This window comes from Gallinula chloropus, assembly GCF_964237585.1.
Source record: "Gallinula chloropus genome assembly, chromosome: 1".
NCBI classification, from domain to species: domain Eukaryota; kingdom Metazoa; phylum Chordata; class Aves; order Gruiformes; family Rallidae; genus Gallinula; species Gallinula chloropus.
In genome coordinates this window covers 87,465,150-87,481,234 of record NC_140085.1, presented here as the reverse complement: position 1 = coordinate 87,481,234, position 16,085 = coordinate 87,465,150, and the positions used below count along the sequence as shown (strand labels likewise).

The 16,085-nt window shown below is 51.9% G+C and overlaps 1 protein-coding gene across 1 annotated transcript in view; it reads right to left on the bottom strand.

Annotated features, from left to right (window-relative positions):
• Positions 1–5,897: 5,897 nt before the first annotated feature.
• Positions 5,898–16,085, bottom strand: part of FSTL1 (follistatin like 1) — a gene marked incomplete at its 5' end in the record, with an annotated part of 50,203 nt that continues 40,015 nt past the window's right edge. Inside the window, 8 exons of the mRNA XM_084274248.1 lie at positions 5,898–6,299; positions 6,547–6,644; positions 7,196–7,306; positions 8,492–8,604; positions 9,358–9,476; positions 12,171–12,301; positions 13,933–13,965; positions 15,108–15,237. Of these exons, the coding sequence (XP_084130374.1) occupies positions 6,255–6,299; positions 6,547–6,644; positions 7,196–7,306; positions 8,492–8,604; positions 9,358–9,476; positions 12,171–12,301; positions 13,933–13,965; positions 15,108–15,237 (780 nt within the window). The 3' untranslated portion in view covers positions 5,898–6,254. The remainder of the gene's footprint in view (positions 6,300–6,546; positions 6,645–7,195; positions 7,307–8,491; positions 8,605–9,357; positions 9,477–12,170; positions 12,302–13,932; positions 13,966–15,107; positions 15,238–16,085) is intronic.

The window sequence follows — 16,085 nt, the reverse complement described above, 5'->3', positions numbered from 1 at the left end:
ATTGCAAAATGATCTCTCCTTGTTCTTATTCGACTCCTGAGCCTCTCAATATCTATTTTCTCCCCTGTCCAGCTGAAAAGGGGAGTGATAGAGCAGCTGTGGTGGGTGTCTGGCCTCCAGCCAGGGCCAAACCACCACAGTAGGGACTGCCACATTTCAGACTGCTCAAGCAGCAGCTGGTGCATGGGAAAGAGGCCCTTTGGTGTGAAAACTAACATTTAAGAAGCAACTTTTGGTTGGCTTTTTTTAAACAGCTTTGGAAGAAGCATACCAAGTAATAGTAAGTAACCCAAGCTTTCTCTTTTGTGGGAATGTCCTTTGCACAGAAGCACTCACAGTAGAGACTCCATTGCAGTTTTGTGGGAAATGAATGGCAAGGCATTATCCTCCTGTTATATGACACCATTAAAGGCATCATTCAGTTCAGCAAAGGTGACATTAGCTATTCAGCTGTGTCTTCATAAGGTCACATCAGAAGCAAAAGGGACCTCAGGGGGGTCACCAGCCTGTTCTCCCATCTTCGGGTAGGATCAGCTACACTTGGTCTATTCCTGAGAGCTGCTACTTGAGTCTGTTCTTAAAATTATACAGGGGGAACTCTGAGGTATCAAGGAAGTGTCTTCTAGTTCTTCGCTAACCTTGGCATTAAAAAGCATTCCCTCATGTCTCAATGCATTGGGTTTGTGTGGCAAGGCTTTGGTAATGTGGGGGCACAGGGGTGGCTTCTGCAAGAAGCTTCTAGTAGCTTCCCACACGTCTGACAGAGCCAATACCATCTGGCTCCAGGATGGACCCACTGCTGGCCAAGGCTGAGCCCTCCAGTGACGGTGGTAGTGCCTCTGGGACAAGATAGTCAAAAAAGGTGAAAAAAACCCATCAAACAAACTAGTGACAATTTTTGCAGCAGAGAGAGGCATGAGAAGATGTGAGAGGAACAACCCTGCAGCCACCCAGGTCAGGAGGAGTCAGCAGTGTGGCCCGGAAGGCCAACAGCATCCTGGCTTGTATCAGAAACAGTGTGGCCAGTAGGTCTGGGGAGGTGACTGTGCATTGGTGAGGCTGCACCTCGAGTGCTGAGTGCAGTTCTGGGCTCCTCACCATTAGAAGGACATTGAGGTCCTTGAGCCAGTCCAGAGAAGGGCAGCCAGGCTGGTGAAGGGGCTGGAGGGCAAATCATATGAGAAGTGGCTGAGGGAGCTGGGGATCTTTAACCTGGAGAAGAGGGTGCTGAGGGGAGACCTTATTATCACCTACAACTACCTGAAGGGAGGTTGTAGAGGGGTGGGTGATGGTCTCTTCAGCCAAGTGACAGGTGGTAGGACAAGGGGAAATGGCACTAAGCTGTGCCAGGGCAGGTTCAGATTAGATGTTAGGAGAAAGTTCTTCACTGAAAGAGTTGTCAGGGCCTGGAACAGGCTTCCCAGGGAGGGGGCTGAGTCACCTTCCCTGGATGTGTTTAAAATAAGGGTAGATGAGGTACTTAGGGATATGGTTTAGCTTAGGATGGGAATGGTTGGACTCAATGGTCTTAAAGGTCTTTTCCAACCTTGTGATTCTGGGAGGGGGAGGAGGTGCTCTAGGTACCACAGCAGAGACCCCCCTGCAACCCATGGAGAATGATGGTGAAGCAGACACCTACATGCAGCATGTAGAGGACCCCATGCCAGAGACAGCTGAAGGGGGCTGTGACCCCAAGAGAAGCCCCCACTGGAAGAGACCTGCAGCCCATGGAGAGAGGAGCTCAGGCTGGAGCAGGCTTGCTGGCAGGACTTGTGACCCCTTGGGGGACCCACATTGGAACAGCCTGTTCCTGAAGCATTGCACCCCATGGAAGGGACTGGGGCAGTTTGTCAAGATCTCCAGCCTGTGGAAAGGACCCCACTCTGGAGAAGTTGGTGGAGAACTACAGCCTGGGGGAAGGGCCCTACACTGGAACAGAGGAGAGCTAGGACTCCTCTTCCTGAAGAGGGAGCAGAGGAGAAGTGTGATGAACTAACCGTGACACCAGTTCCCCATCCCCTTGCAGTGCTCAGGGGGAGGAGGCAGAGAATTAAGGAATAAAGCTAAGCCAACAAAGGGAGAGGTGGGGGGAGGCGTTTTAAGACTTGGGTTTTATTTCTCGTTACTCTGATTATGACTGACATTTATTTTCTCGAGTCAGTTTTGCTGGTGATGGTGACTGGTGAGTGATCTCTCCCTGTCCTTATCTCAACCCATGAGCCTTTTGTTACATTTCCTCTGCCCGCTGCAGCTGAGGGGGGACAAGACAGCTTTGGTGGGCACCTGGCCTCCTGCCTCGGTCAACCCTCCGCCCTCACCTAGATCCGTCCTGACTGCTGCAAGAGAAGCCTGTCCCATCCACCAGAGAGAGATGGGAACGCTCACCTTGGTAGCAGTCTCCACCTGAAGACAAGTATTTAGGGCTTTCCTTCTTAACTATACCTAAGGCTTCTGATCAGTCCCGGTTTCCAGTACATTTTCAAGGCATTTAGTTATTATTTTTCCCTGTCTCTGTGTCCTTTCCACCTGCTCCACCCATCTCCTGCCCAAACCAGAAGGTGCTGTAGCTGCAGCGCCCCCAGTGCCATGCAAGACAGAGCGATCACCCTGCGTCCCCCTACGTTCCCCCCAGGCTGCAGCTCTTTGCCTTCCTACGTACAGCACAAACCGTGTGTTCATTCCCCATCACACCGCACACAGGCAGCTGCAAAGATTTCTCTTTCCCAAGGGCACAGGTGGGGCGAATGGGGAACACCAAACGGGTTGTGGAGCAACCTCATTGTTGAGAGAGTGTGTGGCTGGGAGGCTGGAGCTGTGGCTGGGAGGCAGGAGCCATGGCTGCAGGCAGCATCTCTGCTGCTGCTGGCTCGCCCCGTGACTGCAGCTTCCCACCTCTCCCTGCCCTACCTCAGCTGCCCCAGCTGCAGGGCAGAGCGCTGCGTCTCACGCCCCCCAAACGCGCAGAGAGCTGCCTATAAACGCCACCGTGGGGGGTGCACAGACAGGTGGTGGTTGGGTTTTTCCTAAAAACGAGGTAAGTGGCTTGTGAGGAATAAAACAAAACACTTGTTAGTTATGTTTTTAAATTTAGTTTCATTTATTTGGCAGTAATATCCAACCCCCCCGGCTTCAAAAAAATTACAAAATCAAGTAAAATAAGTGCACTAAGGAAACCTACAGAATACTGATAAATTTCACACAAGTACAGGAGGGAATATTGAGGGAGGAGTGGGACTTGTTTGTTTGTTGCTTGCTTAAATTTGGCTTTTTAGGGAAAAAAAAAAAAGCTTTCCCTGCCCCTTGCAGCCTGTACAGCAACTGTCCCAGAGGGCCACAGCTGGAATTCGGCACTCCCTTCCCAGCAGCCAAGCCACCCTGCTGCAGGGTACGGTCTGGGCATCGCTCACCTACCAGTTGCCCTTCCCCTCCGCATGGGGAGGCGAGATGTGTGGGTCCCCTCTGGGTACCACAGCCCTGAGAACCGGCATCATGCTCCAGAGTTGCATTTTCCCTTTGCAGGCACAAGGAGGAAAAGGCTCTGCGGGCAGCAGCCCTTTTTTCGGTGGGGGCACAGTCATTGCACTCCCGCTCCGCTGCCCCAGGATACCCTGGGATACCCTGTATGGCTTGTCAGGGAGCTCGGCTTGCCTTGCTCGAGACAGCAGCCCACTCCTCTGCCTCCAGCATGAGCTCCATAAACCTCAACTGCAAGCACCACCTTCCCAGCTGTCCCCAGCAGCCATCCTTGTAGACCCCACATCTGCTGGAGGCAGGAAAGGGACTAGAGAAGAACATGTATGTGTAATGCAGCCTACAGAAGCCCTTCGCCCATGGATTAGCCTCCCCCTCCCTGCTCACACTTTGCTTCTCCCAGTTGAAGGCGTTCCTGACTGGACAGTAAGATGTTATCCCCATCCAGGGAAAGCCTTTAAGGTGAGGGGTTGGGATTTCTCTAAGGCACTTGAATGAGGCAAGCTGGAAGGAAGTGAGCCAGGAGGCACAAACTCGTTTTCAGAGCAAGGCTGGAATAAAGCAAAACATGTACTGACAGCGTTCCTGTGGCTCCAGCTCCAACGCACGCGGCTGCTTCGCTCATACTGTTGGGGAGGAGTGAGGGTACGTCTACCGCGTGCTCCCAATTCCACCAACCCCTTCCTCCAGTGCCACCAGAACACAATGACTCTGGCCTGGTGTAGAAACGTTACCCTTAGCTCCTCTGGACTTACTCTGCTCACCCCCACAGGTGACAGCCTCTCAAACCGAAGCAGCACCTCTCTTCTGTGCGTGTTATGCCGAGACCTCCGAGCGTGGCAGGGCAGAGTACGTTTCTCACTGAAAGTGTGGGGCTGTGTCAGTCCTCTTGGTTCATGTGAGGAAAGTGGCTTGAAGACCACGCAGCCCCTAATAAATCTGGCCCGTGGACCAGACCACAGGAGGGACCAAGCTTTCTTCTTTGCCTACACTTGCCAGGTACCAGCTCATTCCTCCCCTCCAAGGAAAGCACCATGCAAAACCAGGGAGGTCGGGACAGATGTCCCGCTGAGCTTCACTCAAGCAGAACATGCTTTTGCAGATGCAAGTGGGGTTTCGCTTCAGCAAATGCCAGGGACTGCAAGACATCTGGCCACAACCACTGAAGTTGCTCACAAACAGGAAGATGGAAGCCACAAGCAGTTGTATCTGCTCAGGGAATGTGCAACTCCTTGGGATGCACAGCGGGGCACAAAGGGAATGGGCAAGCAGGATGTTCAGGGGTGTATGACACATGCTTGACAATGGCGTGAGGAAAGCAGCTGTGCTCAAGGCTACAGTGGTGACTGTCAACAGAACAGCATTTCATTTATACCTATGACCAGTGCTCTGAGAAACAGGTCAGACAAAAATGACCCACCCATCCCAGGGGATGAGAGGAGACTCAGAGACAGTCTGATCAGAGACACCATGGAACGCGCCAGTAACGGGGCGTCCAGCCCTGACCCAAACTCAGACCTGGAATCAGAGTAATGCTGCTACCTCACCCGAGAGGAGGATGGAGAGCCCAAGATGATGGCCAACAGCCCAGACTTTGTGGCAGTTAAGCCTTTTAAAGTACCCCACTACTGGGACTGCCTGGTCCCTCTGTCAAGGGACAACTTAGCGCTTCCCTCTGGGCAATCTCAGAGAGGTGCTACCATGGACTTGGAGCACACAGGCAATGCTAGCTGAGGGAGTGAGAGCTTGAGAACTGCAGTGTCAACCTGTGCCTGGTGGAACTAACTACATCCAGCCCTGTCTCTTCTTCCCACGGGGAATGTTGCTGTCCCCAGCTGAGAACTACCCTGTAGCGCAGGGCTCACGAGTTGCTTGTGGCGTTTGTGGTGGCTGAGTGCAGTGCGATACAAGCTGTGCATGGGCATTACAGCACTGTCAATACCAAAAACCCAGAGGCTGGGTTTTCTGGAAAGATCTAGAGCTACGAAACATACAAAAGCTGAATTACTACAATAGGAAAGAAAGTAATTAAAAAAAAAAAAAAAAAAGACAACCCAAGAGGGGGAGTCAGCATGTGGATGTGATAAGGAAACAATATGATAGCACCTCTAAGGAGGGGGCAGGGAGGGTAAGAGATGAGGTCAAAGGAACTATGTTGTGTTGGAGCCCACAATGAACTGGAGGAGCTGCTGGGGATGGTCCAGTGGAAAGCAAGGAGGGACGTGCTGGACTCATGCCAGCAGCATGGCACCGTGACTTCCAGGTGTCACACCAGGCTGATCAGCTTTGAGGAGCTCAAACCAAAGGGGAGGGTAAGCAGGGCAAGGTCCTTGGCTAAAGAAGCCCTGCAGCACACATGCTCTGCCACAGAACTGCCAGGCCTGTATTTCTGCAGCCAAGGCTGGTGCTGACAATTGTATCGATTGAAGACCCCCTTTTCTATCCAGCACTGACCTCCGTCCTTTCCCCAGATCCAGGGGAACAAGAAATCCCTGTTAGCTCATGGAGGGAGCAGCTGTCTGCCCTGGGAAAGGGTCCCAGAGACTGCTGTATGTCCCTCCCAGCCTTCCAAGGCCCCAGCAATGAAGCTCCCTGAACAGGTGGGCTCTGCTCCCCTTCCCTGGCCCCATTCCGTGTATTACAAAACAAATAACCCATCGCTATACAATGTAAATATCTGACTGGGCAACTGTAGCAGACACTTGTGCATACTGAGATCAGCACTGGAGGACAGGGCGGCAGGTTTGGCCCATCCTCCTGGGCTCCTCTGGTGTGGAGGCCCCTTACATCTCCTTGGTGCTCATTCTCTTGGTCTTCTCAGCCGTCTCCTAGAGCAAGAGAGCGCAAAAGTGAAGTTTACACTAACACGGGAACTGGCAGCGCCCCAAAGCCTTTGGCCCATCCACACACAGTGCCAACACTGGCTTAGATATTAAAGCCCCATGATTGTACCTCCCTCCCCCAGGCAACAGTGAACCCCCTTCCACCACAAGTCCCCAAGTGCCATCAGCAGAAGGAACTCCTCTAGTGAGGAGAGACTTAGTGCTAGCAGACCCTTCCCAGCCTCATGCTCACCTGATGCTTCTGCAGCTCCTGAACGTATCTAGCCAGCTCCTCTTCAGTCAGGTCTTGGTCAGGTCGCTGTCTCTGAGCAGGCATTCTCTCATTCTTCCCTGCAAGCAGAAAAGGGGTTCAGTGCTGTCCCCAGTGGGGTATGCAAATTCTAGAGGCTGAACCAGAGGACAAAAAGAGGCAGGTTGGCTGCAGCATGGCTCACACTTCAGAAAGCTTCACTGGAGGAAGGCATGGGCTGACTTCTGAGAACCAGAATGGGCATCGTGGCTACCTGGGACTTCAGAACCTGGGTTTCCAGTCTGTCCCTGTCCCTCCCTCACACATGATAAATAATAACCTGAAGGAGGGCACTGCAAGTTATTTTAAAAAGCTCTTATTAGTTCAAACATCTTGGCCTCTTGGAAGGAACAAATGGCAGCTCGGTGCTATCCAAGTACAAGAACTGATCCTTAATGAAGAGGCAGTGGAGATGCCACTTGCTGATGACATCTGATCTGATTCTTTGGCTTCGTTATCCCTCTAACCCCTCTGCTGTTCTGACATGCCACCCACGGAGAAGCTGGAGAGAGAAGAAACCTGGATAGCCAGTGCCAACAGGAAGCCAGCCCCCCCTTCTGCACAGACCCCAGTGCCTGTAGCGCATACGGACCCTCGCAGGTCATGGCGGTGCACACCCAGTTCCCACAGGCGCAGACGCAGCGGTTGCACTCCACCTGGGTCTCTGCTCCATCCTCATAGCTTTCATCTTCTAGGGCACACTCTGGAGAGGCACAAAGCAAGGGCAGTGGTTCTGAGATCACCAGCAGGCTAAAGACAACACACTTTGGAGATGCTTTGAGAGAGGAGAGGCACATGGGTGTTTGGAGGAGGCCTCCCTTCCCCTAACCACCAAAAGTTTCATGACAACTGAAACAATCAGGCTGAATTTGGTGTGTGAACTCAGCCAAAAAACAATTTGGGTGAGTCAAGGGCTTCAGTTGGCTTCCTCAAAGGAATACATTTCAATTTCTCAATTCCAAATGAAATCTCAATACTGGGTTTGTATGGATTTCCTAATTTGTTATATATAGAAGAGAACCCTCCAAGTGAAAGTTTTGGTTATTCTGAAACAATTTTGTTCCAGGTGGGAAGAAGCTGGGGAAATGATTTGTGTATTTCATGTTGCCCTGAGAAAGAAATGGGGAGGGGGCAAGCCTTCTCATTACTTCTCAGAGTTTAAGACCTGTAACATGTTTAAGACCCTTGAAGAACTCAAAGGCCTGCATGGTGTTAAGTGAAAACCAGCTGGTCATGTTTCCCAGGGGAGATGCAGCCTCCCTAGCTTCCCAATGAAAAAGGCAACAGAGAATTCAACTTAGTATTCCCTAAGCAGCCTCTCTCTGCTGCTGGCTGCCCCTGCAGTGGGATGTAAATGCAGCACCTTTGGACCAGAGGCCCTGGAGGAGACCATAAGCTGAACATCTAGGCAGGCCTGGTCAGAAGAACACTAGGCTGCTTCCATGTGAACTGTAGCACTAAGCAGGATTTGGAAGGATAGTGAACTTTGAGATGTTCATAAGGGAGGCTCTCTGTGTGAAAGGCAGAGCACAGCAGGACTTTGGTCTGGTTCCTAAGTTATCCAGACATCAACTCCTCACATGATTTATCTCCACACTGTTGAACACGTCTTGACCTTCCAAGCCTACCATGTCCATTTGACCTATGCCCTTGCTTCTAAAACCCAAACCTTTTTCATCACAAGAGCTGTGGGAGCTCTAGGACAGAAAAAGCAGCACCTTTGACACTGTAGGGACAAGGGGTGCTGCTGGACGGGAGGTAGGTGTGTATCAATGTTATCCCTGGGAGTGGACTTAGCAGCATCTGGTGTTTGGCCCCAAGTTGGTCTCCCTTCTTTCCACCCTTCCCAAGACCGCTCTGGTTCCTGGTCTAAACAGGGAGTTCTTACTTTTCTCTGGTGGGTTGAAGGATGGGCTGAGGCACTTGAGAAATTCATTGAAGCTGAGCTTCCAGTCAGCGTTTTCATCCGACAGCTCGATGAGGGCATCGACACAGAGTCCCCTGGAAGGAAACAGAGGCATGTTCTGCACAGGGCTGCCTGCACCAGACAGGCCCCTGCTCCGCTGGCTTCACAGCACAGATGAGTAAACCCACAAGTAAGTAGGAAGACTGAGATGCTGGCAGAAGCGGCTTCTTTAAGGAAGCCTCACTGCACGCAGGCAAAAGGAAAACACACGGAACACCCCCTTGGCTGGGGAAGGGCTGGGAAGTGAGGAGATATTCAGAACAAGCAGGAACAGGACCCCGGTGGCATCCAGACGCTGTCACACAGGTACAGATGTACGGACAGCCCAACCACAAGCTGCCCACGCAGAGTGATGCACACACACGACTGGAGACTTCGCAAGCGACGTCTTCAAGCGATGCTCGCACCAGGTCTACCAGCAGGCTGCCTGTGAGCTGTGTTTTCCCACCACCTGCCTTGTTCTGGACCTGGCTACCAGGCAAAAGGTGGGTAAAATCTGCTGGAGAGCTAATATATTAGGAAATAAAAGGCATCAAATTTTGTGTCACCCAACGCACCTACTTGATTTAGGGCAGAAGAGGGTTGGAATACATGCCAAATGTGAAGGGGAGGGGTGGACTGCTCCTTTTGGTGGTATTCACAACTCACTAAGTGAGAAACCACTTGGCATACAGTTATCCTTTGTTAGTGCAGGCTCTAACCAGTATCTTCCATGAATGGACATCCATGGTCCCTTCTACCACATCTGGCACCCTGGCCCCCCTCTCGGCATCTTATCTACTGCCCACCTGAGCAGCTTGTTGGTCTCCTGGTCCATGTAAGTGGTGATGTTGACAGCAGTCTCATTCTGCTCCACAAACTTCAGGAATTCACTGGAGTCCAAGCGAGAATCACCATCGTCAAAGCTCTGAGGGGAAAGATGGGGAGACGTGAGAGGGTCTGATTCATCAGCTCAGGGTGCCCCTTTTCTGCTTCCTCTTCCACGTGTACTTAATGTTTTGAAGGTTTAGTGAAACAGGTTACATCATCCCTGTTTTGCTCAAGGAACAGAGGCTCAGAGAAAAGCAGCAACATATCCACAACAGCATCAGACATGATGCTAGTCTTGTCCTCAGCGATAAGCTACACTGCCTCTCATTCACCTCCTGCTGCTTGATTTATGGCTCCAACCCCATTTCTCCTCTTTGTTCCAACCAGCTCTTAGCTGTCTTACACACCTCCTGCCTTAAAGCAGACTAGTTGCATTCAGGGTGGTGTCAGCTTTCCAATATGTGTAACTCCAAAGCTGGGCCTGGACTCTGACAGTGAAAAAAGGGGGGGAAAAAACCCCCACAAGAAGAAGTTTTCTGCTGATCCCAGAGAAGGAACAATTCAATGCAGCAGCACAATGCCTCACCACCAAATTCTTAAGGTTTCTAACAGGACTCCTGGCACTGAAGAGCAGGACTTTTAGCCCCAAAATTCTGGCTGTACACCCAGAGAGGTAATTGCATTTTTGCCTTCCTGTTTGGAGATGTCATGTTACAGTGCTGGGCACTCAGCAGGAACCACTGGCCACCTCAGGGACAGCTGCATTGCAGGGAGGGGAAAACAAATTCTGCACACAGACTGCTGCCAGCTAAAATTGGCTGTGTGACTTGGGGCAGGTCACTGTGTCTCCTTGTGCAGTGCTTCCAGGAATGCTGGAAGAGGCACTGCCTGTTGTTACCTCCATGAGGTTCAGGAGAAGACTGCAGGGCTAGGAAAATTACTCTGCTTGCTGTAGCCTACACAACTTCTCCTCTAACACATCAAATTCTACGAGACTTTCAAATCTCTTACTGAAGCCTCACTAGTTCTTGTGAAAGTGGCTGTGGTTCCCCAAATGACCCAGACTCAGTTAAGGGAGCTCTCCTGCCTTTCAATGCGATGCTCTGCATTTACATGTTCCCCCAGAGACCCTCCAAAACGCAGCAGCCTCCCACGACTGACCTCACTCCTCTTGAAATCACCTCTTCCAAGGCCAGAGCCTGCCTGACAAACAACCCACATCCCTGTGATCTACTTTCAAGAGGGGAACAGCTTAATGCCAGATCTGTTACCCTCCCCATCGAGGAGAAAAGGGAAAAGCTTTGTGATATCTTTGTCTCCAGTGTTTATTACCTGCAGGGCAGTGCTGTGGAGCCCCACGGGCTGGGCATGGCTGGGTTCCTCCATTAAGAGCAGACCCTCACTGGAGACACAACTAGTGTGTGTTCATACCCATTTAGTTTCCTTTGCTTGGATTTATCCCAAGTCTTCCCATGCTCTGAATCTTTCTTTAAGTGTTTCAGAGCTTGAAGAGTTGGTATGGTGGATTGCCACCTGACAGAGAAAGAAATTCCCTCTCTGGTCCAAGAAAAGGTATGGCTTTGTCATGGAAACTTTCACCCACTTGTGCCTGGGATCAGCGCTCCAGAAAAAGGGGGATATTAAGGAGAACGCAAGGCTTCCTGCCTCGGAGCTGAGGCCACAGGATTTCACCAGGGCACAGACAGGAGTGGGGCTGGTGGGCATGACTGGGCTGCATGGAGCATTTCCCCAGAGCCCTGGGGAGACAGCACCTGGGCAGGGGGGAGCCCGAGAAGCTCCCCTCTGCAGGACGCTGCAGCTTCTGGGTGCTGGCAGGCACGGTCAGGGGCACAGGACCACAAGTGGGTTTCCACAGGCGGAGCAGCATTAATGGCTACAAAAGCAGGGATGCTCTCTGAAGCTCGGGGACCAGCCCCTCTGTCTCACCAGGGGGTGCCATTGCCATGGCAAATTTGCTTGCAGCGCTCACTCCTGTCAGGCACCATTAATCTCTTGCTGTCAACAGCTCATGATTTAAACACTCTCCCCCTTTCCCCACCTGCTCCTCCAGCTCCATCCTGAATGCTTTGAAGTCTTCATCAGGAGCCGGGCGTGAGGGGGAGGGACCAAGCGGTGCATGTGGCAGGAGCATGGGAGCAGCGTGTGAGCTGCTGGTCACAAAAGGGCGTGGGGATGGGCTGAGAGGCTGACTGATAGGGAACAGGGAAGAGGACCGGGATTACTGCAGGGCCTGAGACTCGCAGATGGCTCCTCTTTCTCTGCACTAGGGAACTACTAGCTCTCAGCCACAGCTGGGCCATACTCCTTGCAAACTAATAACCCCCTGGAAGACCCCAAGCATCCCCTAACCCCATCTCAAAACAGCCCTGGGACTGTCTGGAACAAAGTATGGGCAGCCCCTGCCCCAGCTTCCTGTATTTCCAGCACTTTCAGCCACCTCTTCTCCTCTGGCTCTCTCTGCTCTCCCGAGATCAGTTCTCTATGCTGCCACAGGCACATCTGGCCTGCCTTCCTCCTCCTCCTCCCCAGGGCAGGTCAGACACCAGGAGCCAGCGATACCCCAGGTCTGGGTTGTCACATAGCTGTGTCAGTGGCTCCATCAGCAGCTGCTGCAGGCAGCCTGTAACACGTAGGACATACCAGACCTCTCTGGCCCCCAGCTCACCAGGTACATCACACTAGAACCTCTCAGGTGGGGAAAGGCAGCTGTTTGGCAATGACAGGGCAAGAAATGTTCTCTGGCCACTGAGGCAGGTGCTGCTCTACTTGCCTTGAAATACTTGTCCAGGACTTCACTGTAGTTGCTGCCCTTGGAAAACCAGCCATCTGGGATAATCTCAGCTTCCAGCCACTGGATGACACGGCGACGAAGCTCATCCCTGTCCGACTGGTAGCAGACAACTGTAATGGGAGAAGGTGTAGCAGAAGAAAAGGCAAGAATGAGACAAATGAAGTTGGCAGGGAGACCAGAGAGACACGAATGGGGGAAAAAAAAAAAACCCTAGCCAGCCCTGACGGCAGTTTGCAGGCCTCTCAGTCCTTGGAAACATGCCACTGCCAGATCAAAGCAAAGGTGCCATGGGCTGAACGGAGGATGGGCTGTGGGTGACACCATGTGGCAAGACCAGAAAATGACACTTCTGCCAAAGCTCTTCTGCCTTCCCATCCCTGAAGCCTGGGAAAAACAGCACAGAGCTGACTCATCTTGGTGTGAAGAGTCCCCAGATCGAGGGATGAAGGCCTCTAAGCGTGTCTTCAGACTTCTGGATGCCGTGCAGAACAGGCCTTTGGCCATCAACCCTCAAGTACCAAAACCTCTATCATCTGCAAGGGCGAAGACTGGGCTGAGCAAGCCCTTCCACCACACTGTCCCCAAGACTTGAGTTTTAGGGCCTGCTGTCTCAGGAGATCTAATTCCTTCAAATCCCTGACTTGTCCACTCTGACTGAAACTGGCATGGGGTCAAGTTGGGCTTGTTCACGGCGTCTCCACAGTCACAGGTTTCTCTAGGCGGGTATGGCTTTGTGTGCTAGCACCAAACCACGTGTTTAGAAGCAAAACCGAACCTCAGATCTTCTGGCTTCTGAGAGCTGTCACACCCGCCCATAGGTCAATGGAGCCAGAAGGGGAATCAGTGTGCATTCGTGTCATTCACACACACTAAGGATCTCCTTCTGAATCCAGTGACTACAGTCGCAACCAGATGGACAGATGAAGAAAACAAAAAAGCAGCCACCCGCAGAGATTCTGCATGTTTAACTCTGAGCTTCCATAAAATTCTTTTAAGGGCGTTGCCAGGCTCTGATCTGGTCCTTTCCCTTAAGCTTGTACAAAGGTTTGCTCTCATCTGTCCCAGGAATTTGAAGATGATACAGCTCCAGCACGTAAGAGGCCACAGGTGGGAAAAGGATCCCCAGTGAAACACAGCATCCAACCCCAAAATCCATAGTCTAAGTATGCACAGCAATGTTTAAGGGGAGAAACCAGGCACAGGGCATCAAAGTGACATCATACAATCATTTAGGTTGGAAAAGACCTTGAACATCATCTTCTTGACTGATGGGAGCGGCAGTTCATCTGTACCTCCTGACTACCCTGACAATGCCCCATTCATTCCGTAGTGCTGGGCCTCTGCGCCCAGCAGTTAATCCCTCCTAAAGCAGAGTGCTCTTGCAGCTGGGGACAACAGCTCCACAGTTATTGTGTCTCAGATCCCCAGTGAACTAGGTAAAAGACTGCTGCTTCCCTCAGTCTGGGTGAATAGCTTGTGTCCTTAGGGGCAAACTGGGTTTCATGGCTCCTTGTTCATGCAGAGTCCCCGAGACATCCCGGCGCGCTGAAGAGCCCAAGAGATGTGTGAGCCCTGGAGGGTTACCTAAGAGTAAAGAGCTGATTTATCAGCTCAGACTCTGCTACAGCCAGTGCAGAGGTAGGACTTTTACAGAGCTGTAGAAGTCCAGCAGATCTCTCCTCCCTGTCTCTTTTCCTAAATGCATAATGAGGCCCCAGGCAGAAAGGAGATGGTTCCTTACCTGGACTTGCAGCTGGATTCTCAGACTTCTTCTCTGTTAATGAAAAGACAGAAGAGGACATTTCTGATGCAACATGAAGCAATATGAACCTCTTCCCACCCTGGGTAGCACTTGAGCAAGAGCAGAGGAACCTGGGAGTCTTTGGAAACCTGAGGGCCACATACATGATTATGGGACTGGAACACCTGTCACCCTGAGAGGAACCTTGAGGACCTTTGAAGGCTCAGGAGCAATTTTATCACTGTTTATGTATCTGATGAAAGGGAATAAAGATGACTGAGCCAGGATCTTCTCTGTGGTGCTCAGTGACAGGGCAAGATGCAGAGGGCACATACTTAAACACACAAAATTCCATCTGAAGGTAAGGAACACTTTCTTACTGTGAGGCTGGCGTGGCAATGAGTTAAACAGCCCCACCACTGTGGCAACACCCTTGCTTCTAAAATTCTTGAGGTCCCTTATGAACATGGATGGTAGTATGGGCTTTGGGGGATTACCCTGAGCCTGAACTTTCCTCACCAGGCAGACTGACACACTTGCCTGGCTGAATCCACGAGCTCAGCAAGAAGTAGGCAGGAACAAGATGTTGCCCTGCTCTCCTCAATGCTCCCCTCCCAGCTACCCAGGGAGACAATAGTTCCAAGATCCCACCACAGCCAAAGCATCAGGGTTCTGAGTGCACTAATAAGGGCCTTAACAGTCCTTACAACCTCAGTCTCCATCTATACTCTTTAACCGCAAGCCCAGGGGCTCCATTTCAGCTGTTGTCTCAGCCCCTAGACTTGCCTGGAAGGCCTGTTTCCAGCTCGGCTGCCATCATTCCCAAACCTCCCACAGACTCCCTGATCAAGGCCCTGACCTGATGACTGTCTTCCTACCTTGATCTCAGACCTGGTAAAGCATCACTATGGACTTGTCTGGCAATTACTGGCCTGTGCCTGATTCTAGTTACCATTGCTAGACTTGGTGACTTGACTTCAGAACTGCTTCATCACCACAACCTTGCCTGGTGACCTGGACTGTTGGAAGAACCTGGCCATCATGACCTGTTTGCCCTGCTCAGCAACTGTGGGACAAGGTCCTGGCTGGTGAGGCTGCTGTCTTGCCTTGTTATCATACTTGGCTTCCATCTCTCCGTCCCTTAGAGGGTAGCCGGCCTTCATTGCCCGTGTTACCTTTACAGTGGCCATCGTAATCCACCTGGATCTTGGAGCCCGTGAGGCAGGCATCACGGTGCAGCTCGCAGTGGTTCAGGTACGTCTTGCCATTGCTACCACACACAGGCCTCTTGTGAGGTTTGCATTGCTGGGAGAGAGACAGAGAAGACAACATTTTACCCCCACCTCTTCAGGACAGACAGAAGGAGGCAAGTGAGTCCCAGCATCACCCCAACTCAGGAGAAGCCCTTGACACAGCTCCCCTTAGCCCAGAAAGTGTTTGGAAAAAGCTGAGCCCACCCATCATCACTGCAGAAAAACATGGACAGAGAAGACTGTGGGTATGGGTTCAAAGGCTTCACTTTATCCCAGCCCCTGTGTCCACCACCATGGGAAGCATTCCTGAAAGCAAGAGGGACCAGCACCTGGCACAAACTCTGAGCACAACCCTGCAACTGCTGCTCTGTCAGCCTGCCTGGAGGACCTCCCATAGATCTGTTCTGTGCTCCCCTGCTCGCTCAGCTCTTGTCACATCTCTTTTAGACTCTGCTCCACCTTTCCACAGCCAAATGCAGCGTAAGCCATCAGCAAACAGCACGGCCTGCAGCAGAGGGAGAGTTCGGTGCCACCCTTCAGGCTGTAGGCTTCTTTCTCCTGTCCTTTTCACTCTGGCCAAGCCTATCCAGAGTGGCAGACTCCCTTCCTGCCAACGGGCGCATTTCACTCTCCATTGCCCAGGCTGGCTGCCTCAGAGCTGCAGGCTCCAAGGGAAGGGGAACAAAGAGCCACATGCCCATTCCCAGGAGCCAGGCAGAGATGGTTTGAAAGCGTGGGGCAGAGTGGCATGGGGAGGCTCTGTGTCTCTACAGCTGGGAAAGACTCTTCTAATCATCTCTGGCTCCCTGCTGCACGAAGCTATTCATCCTCACAGCGCTCCACCACAATTATTTCCATTTTACAAAAGCTGATTTTTAGTAGGGTGCTTGTAGCCTCCTT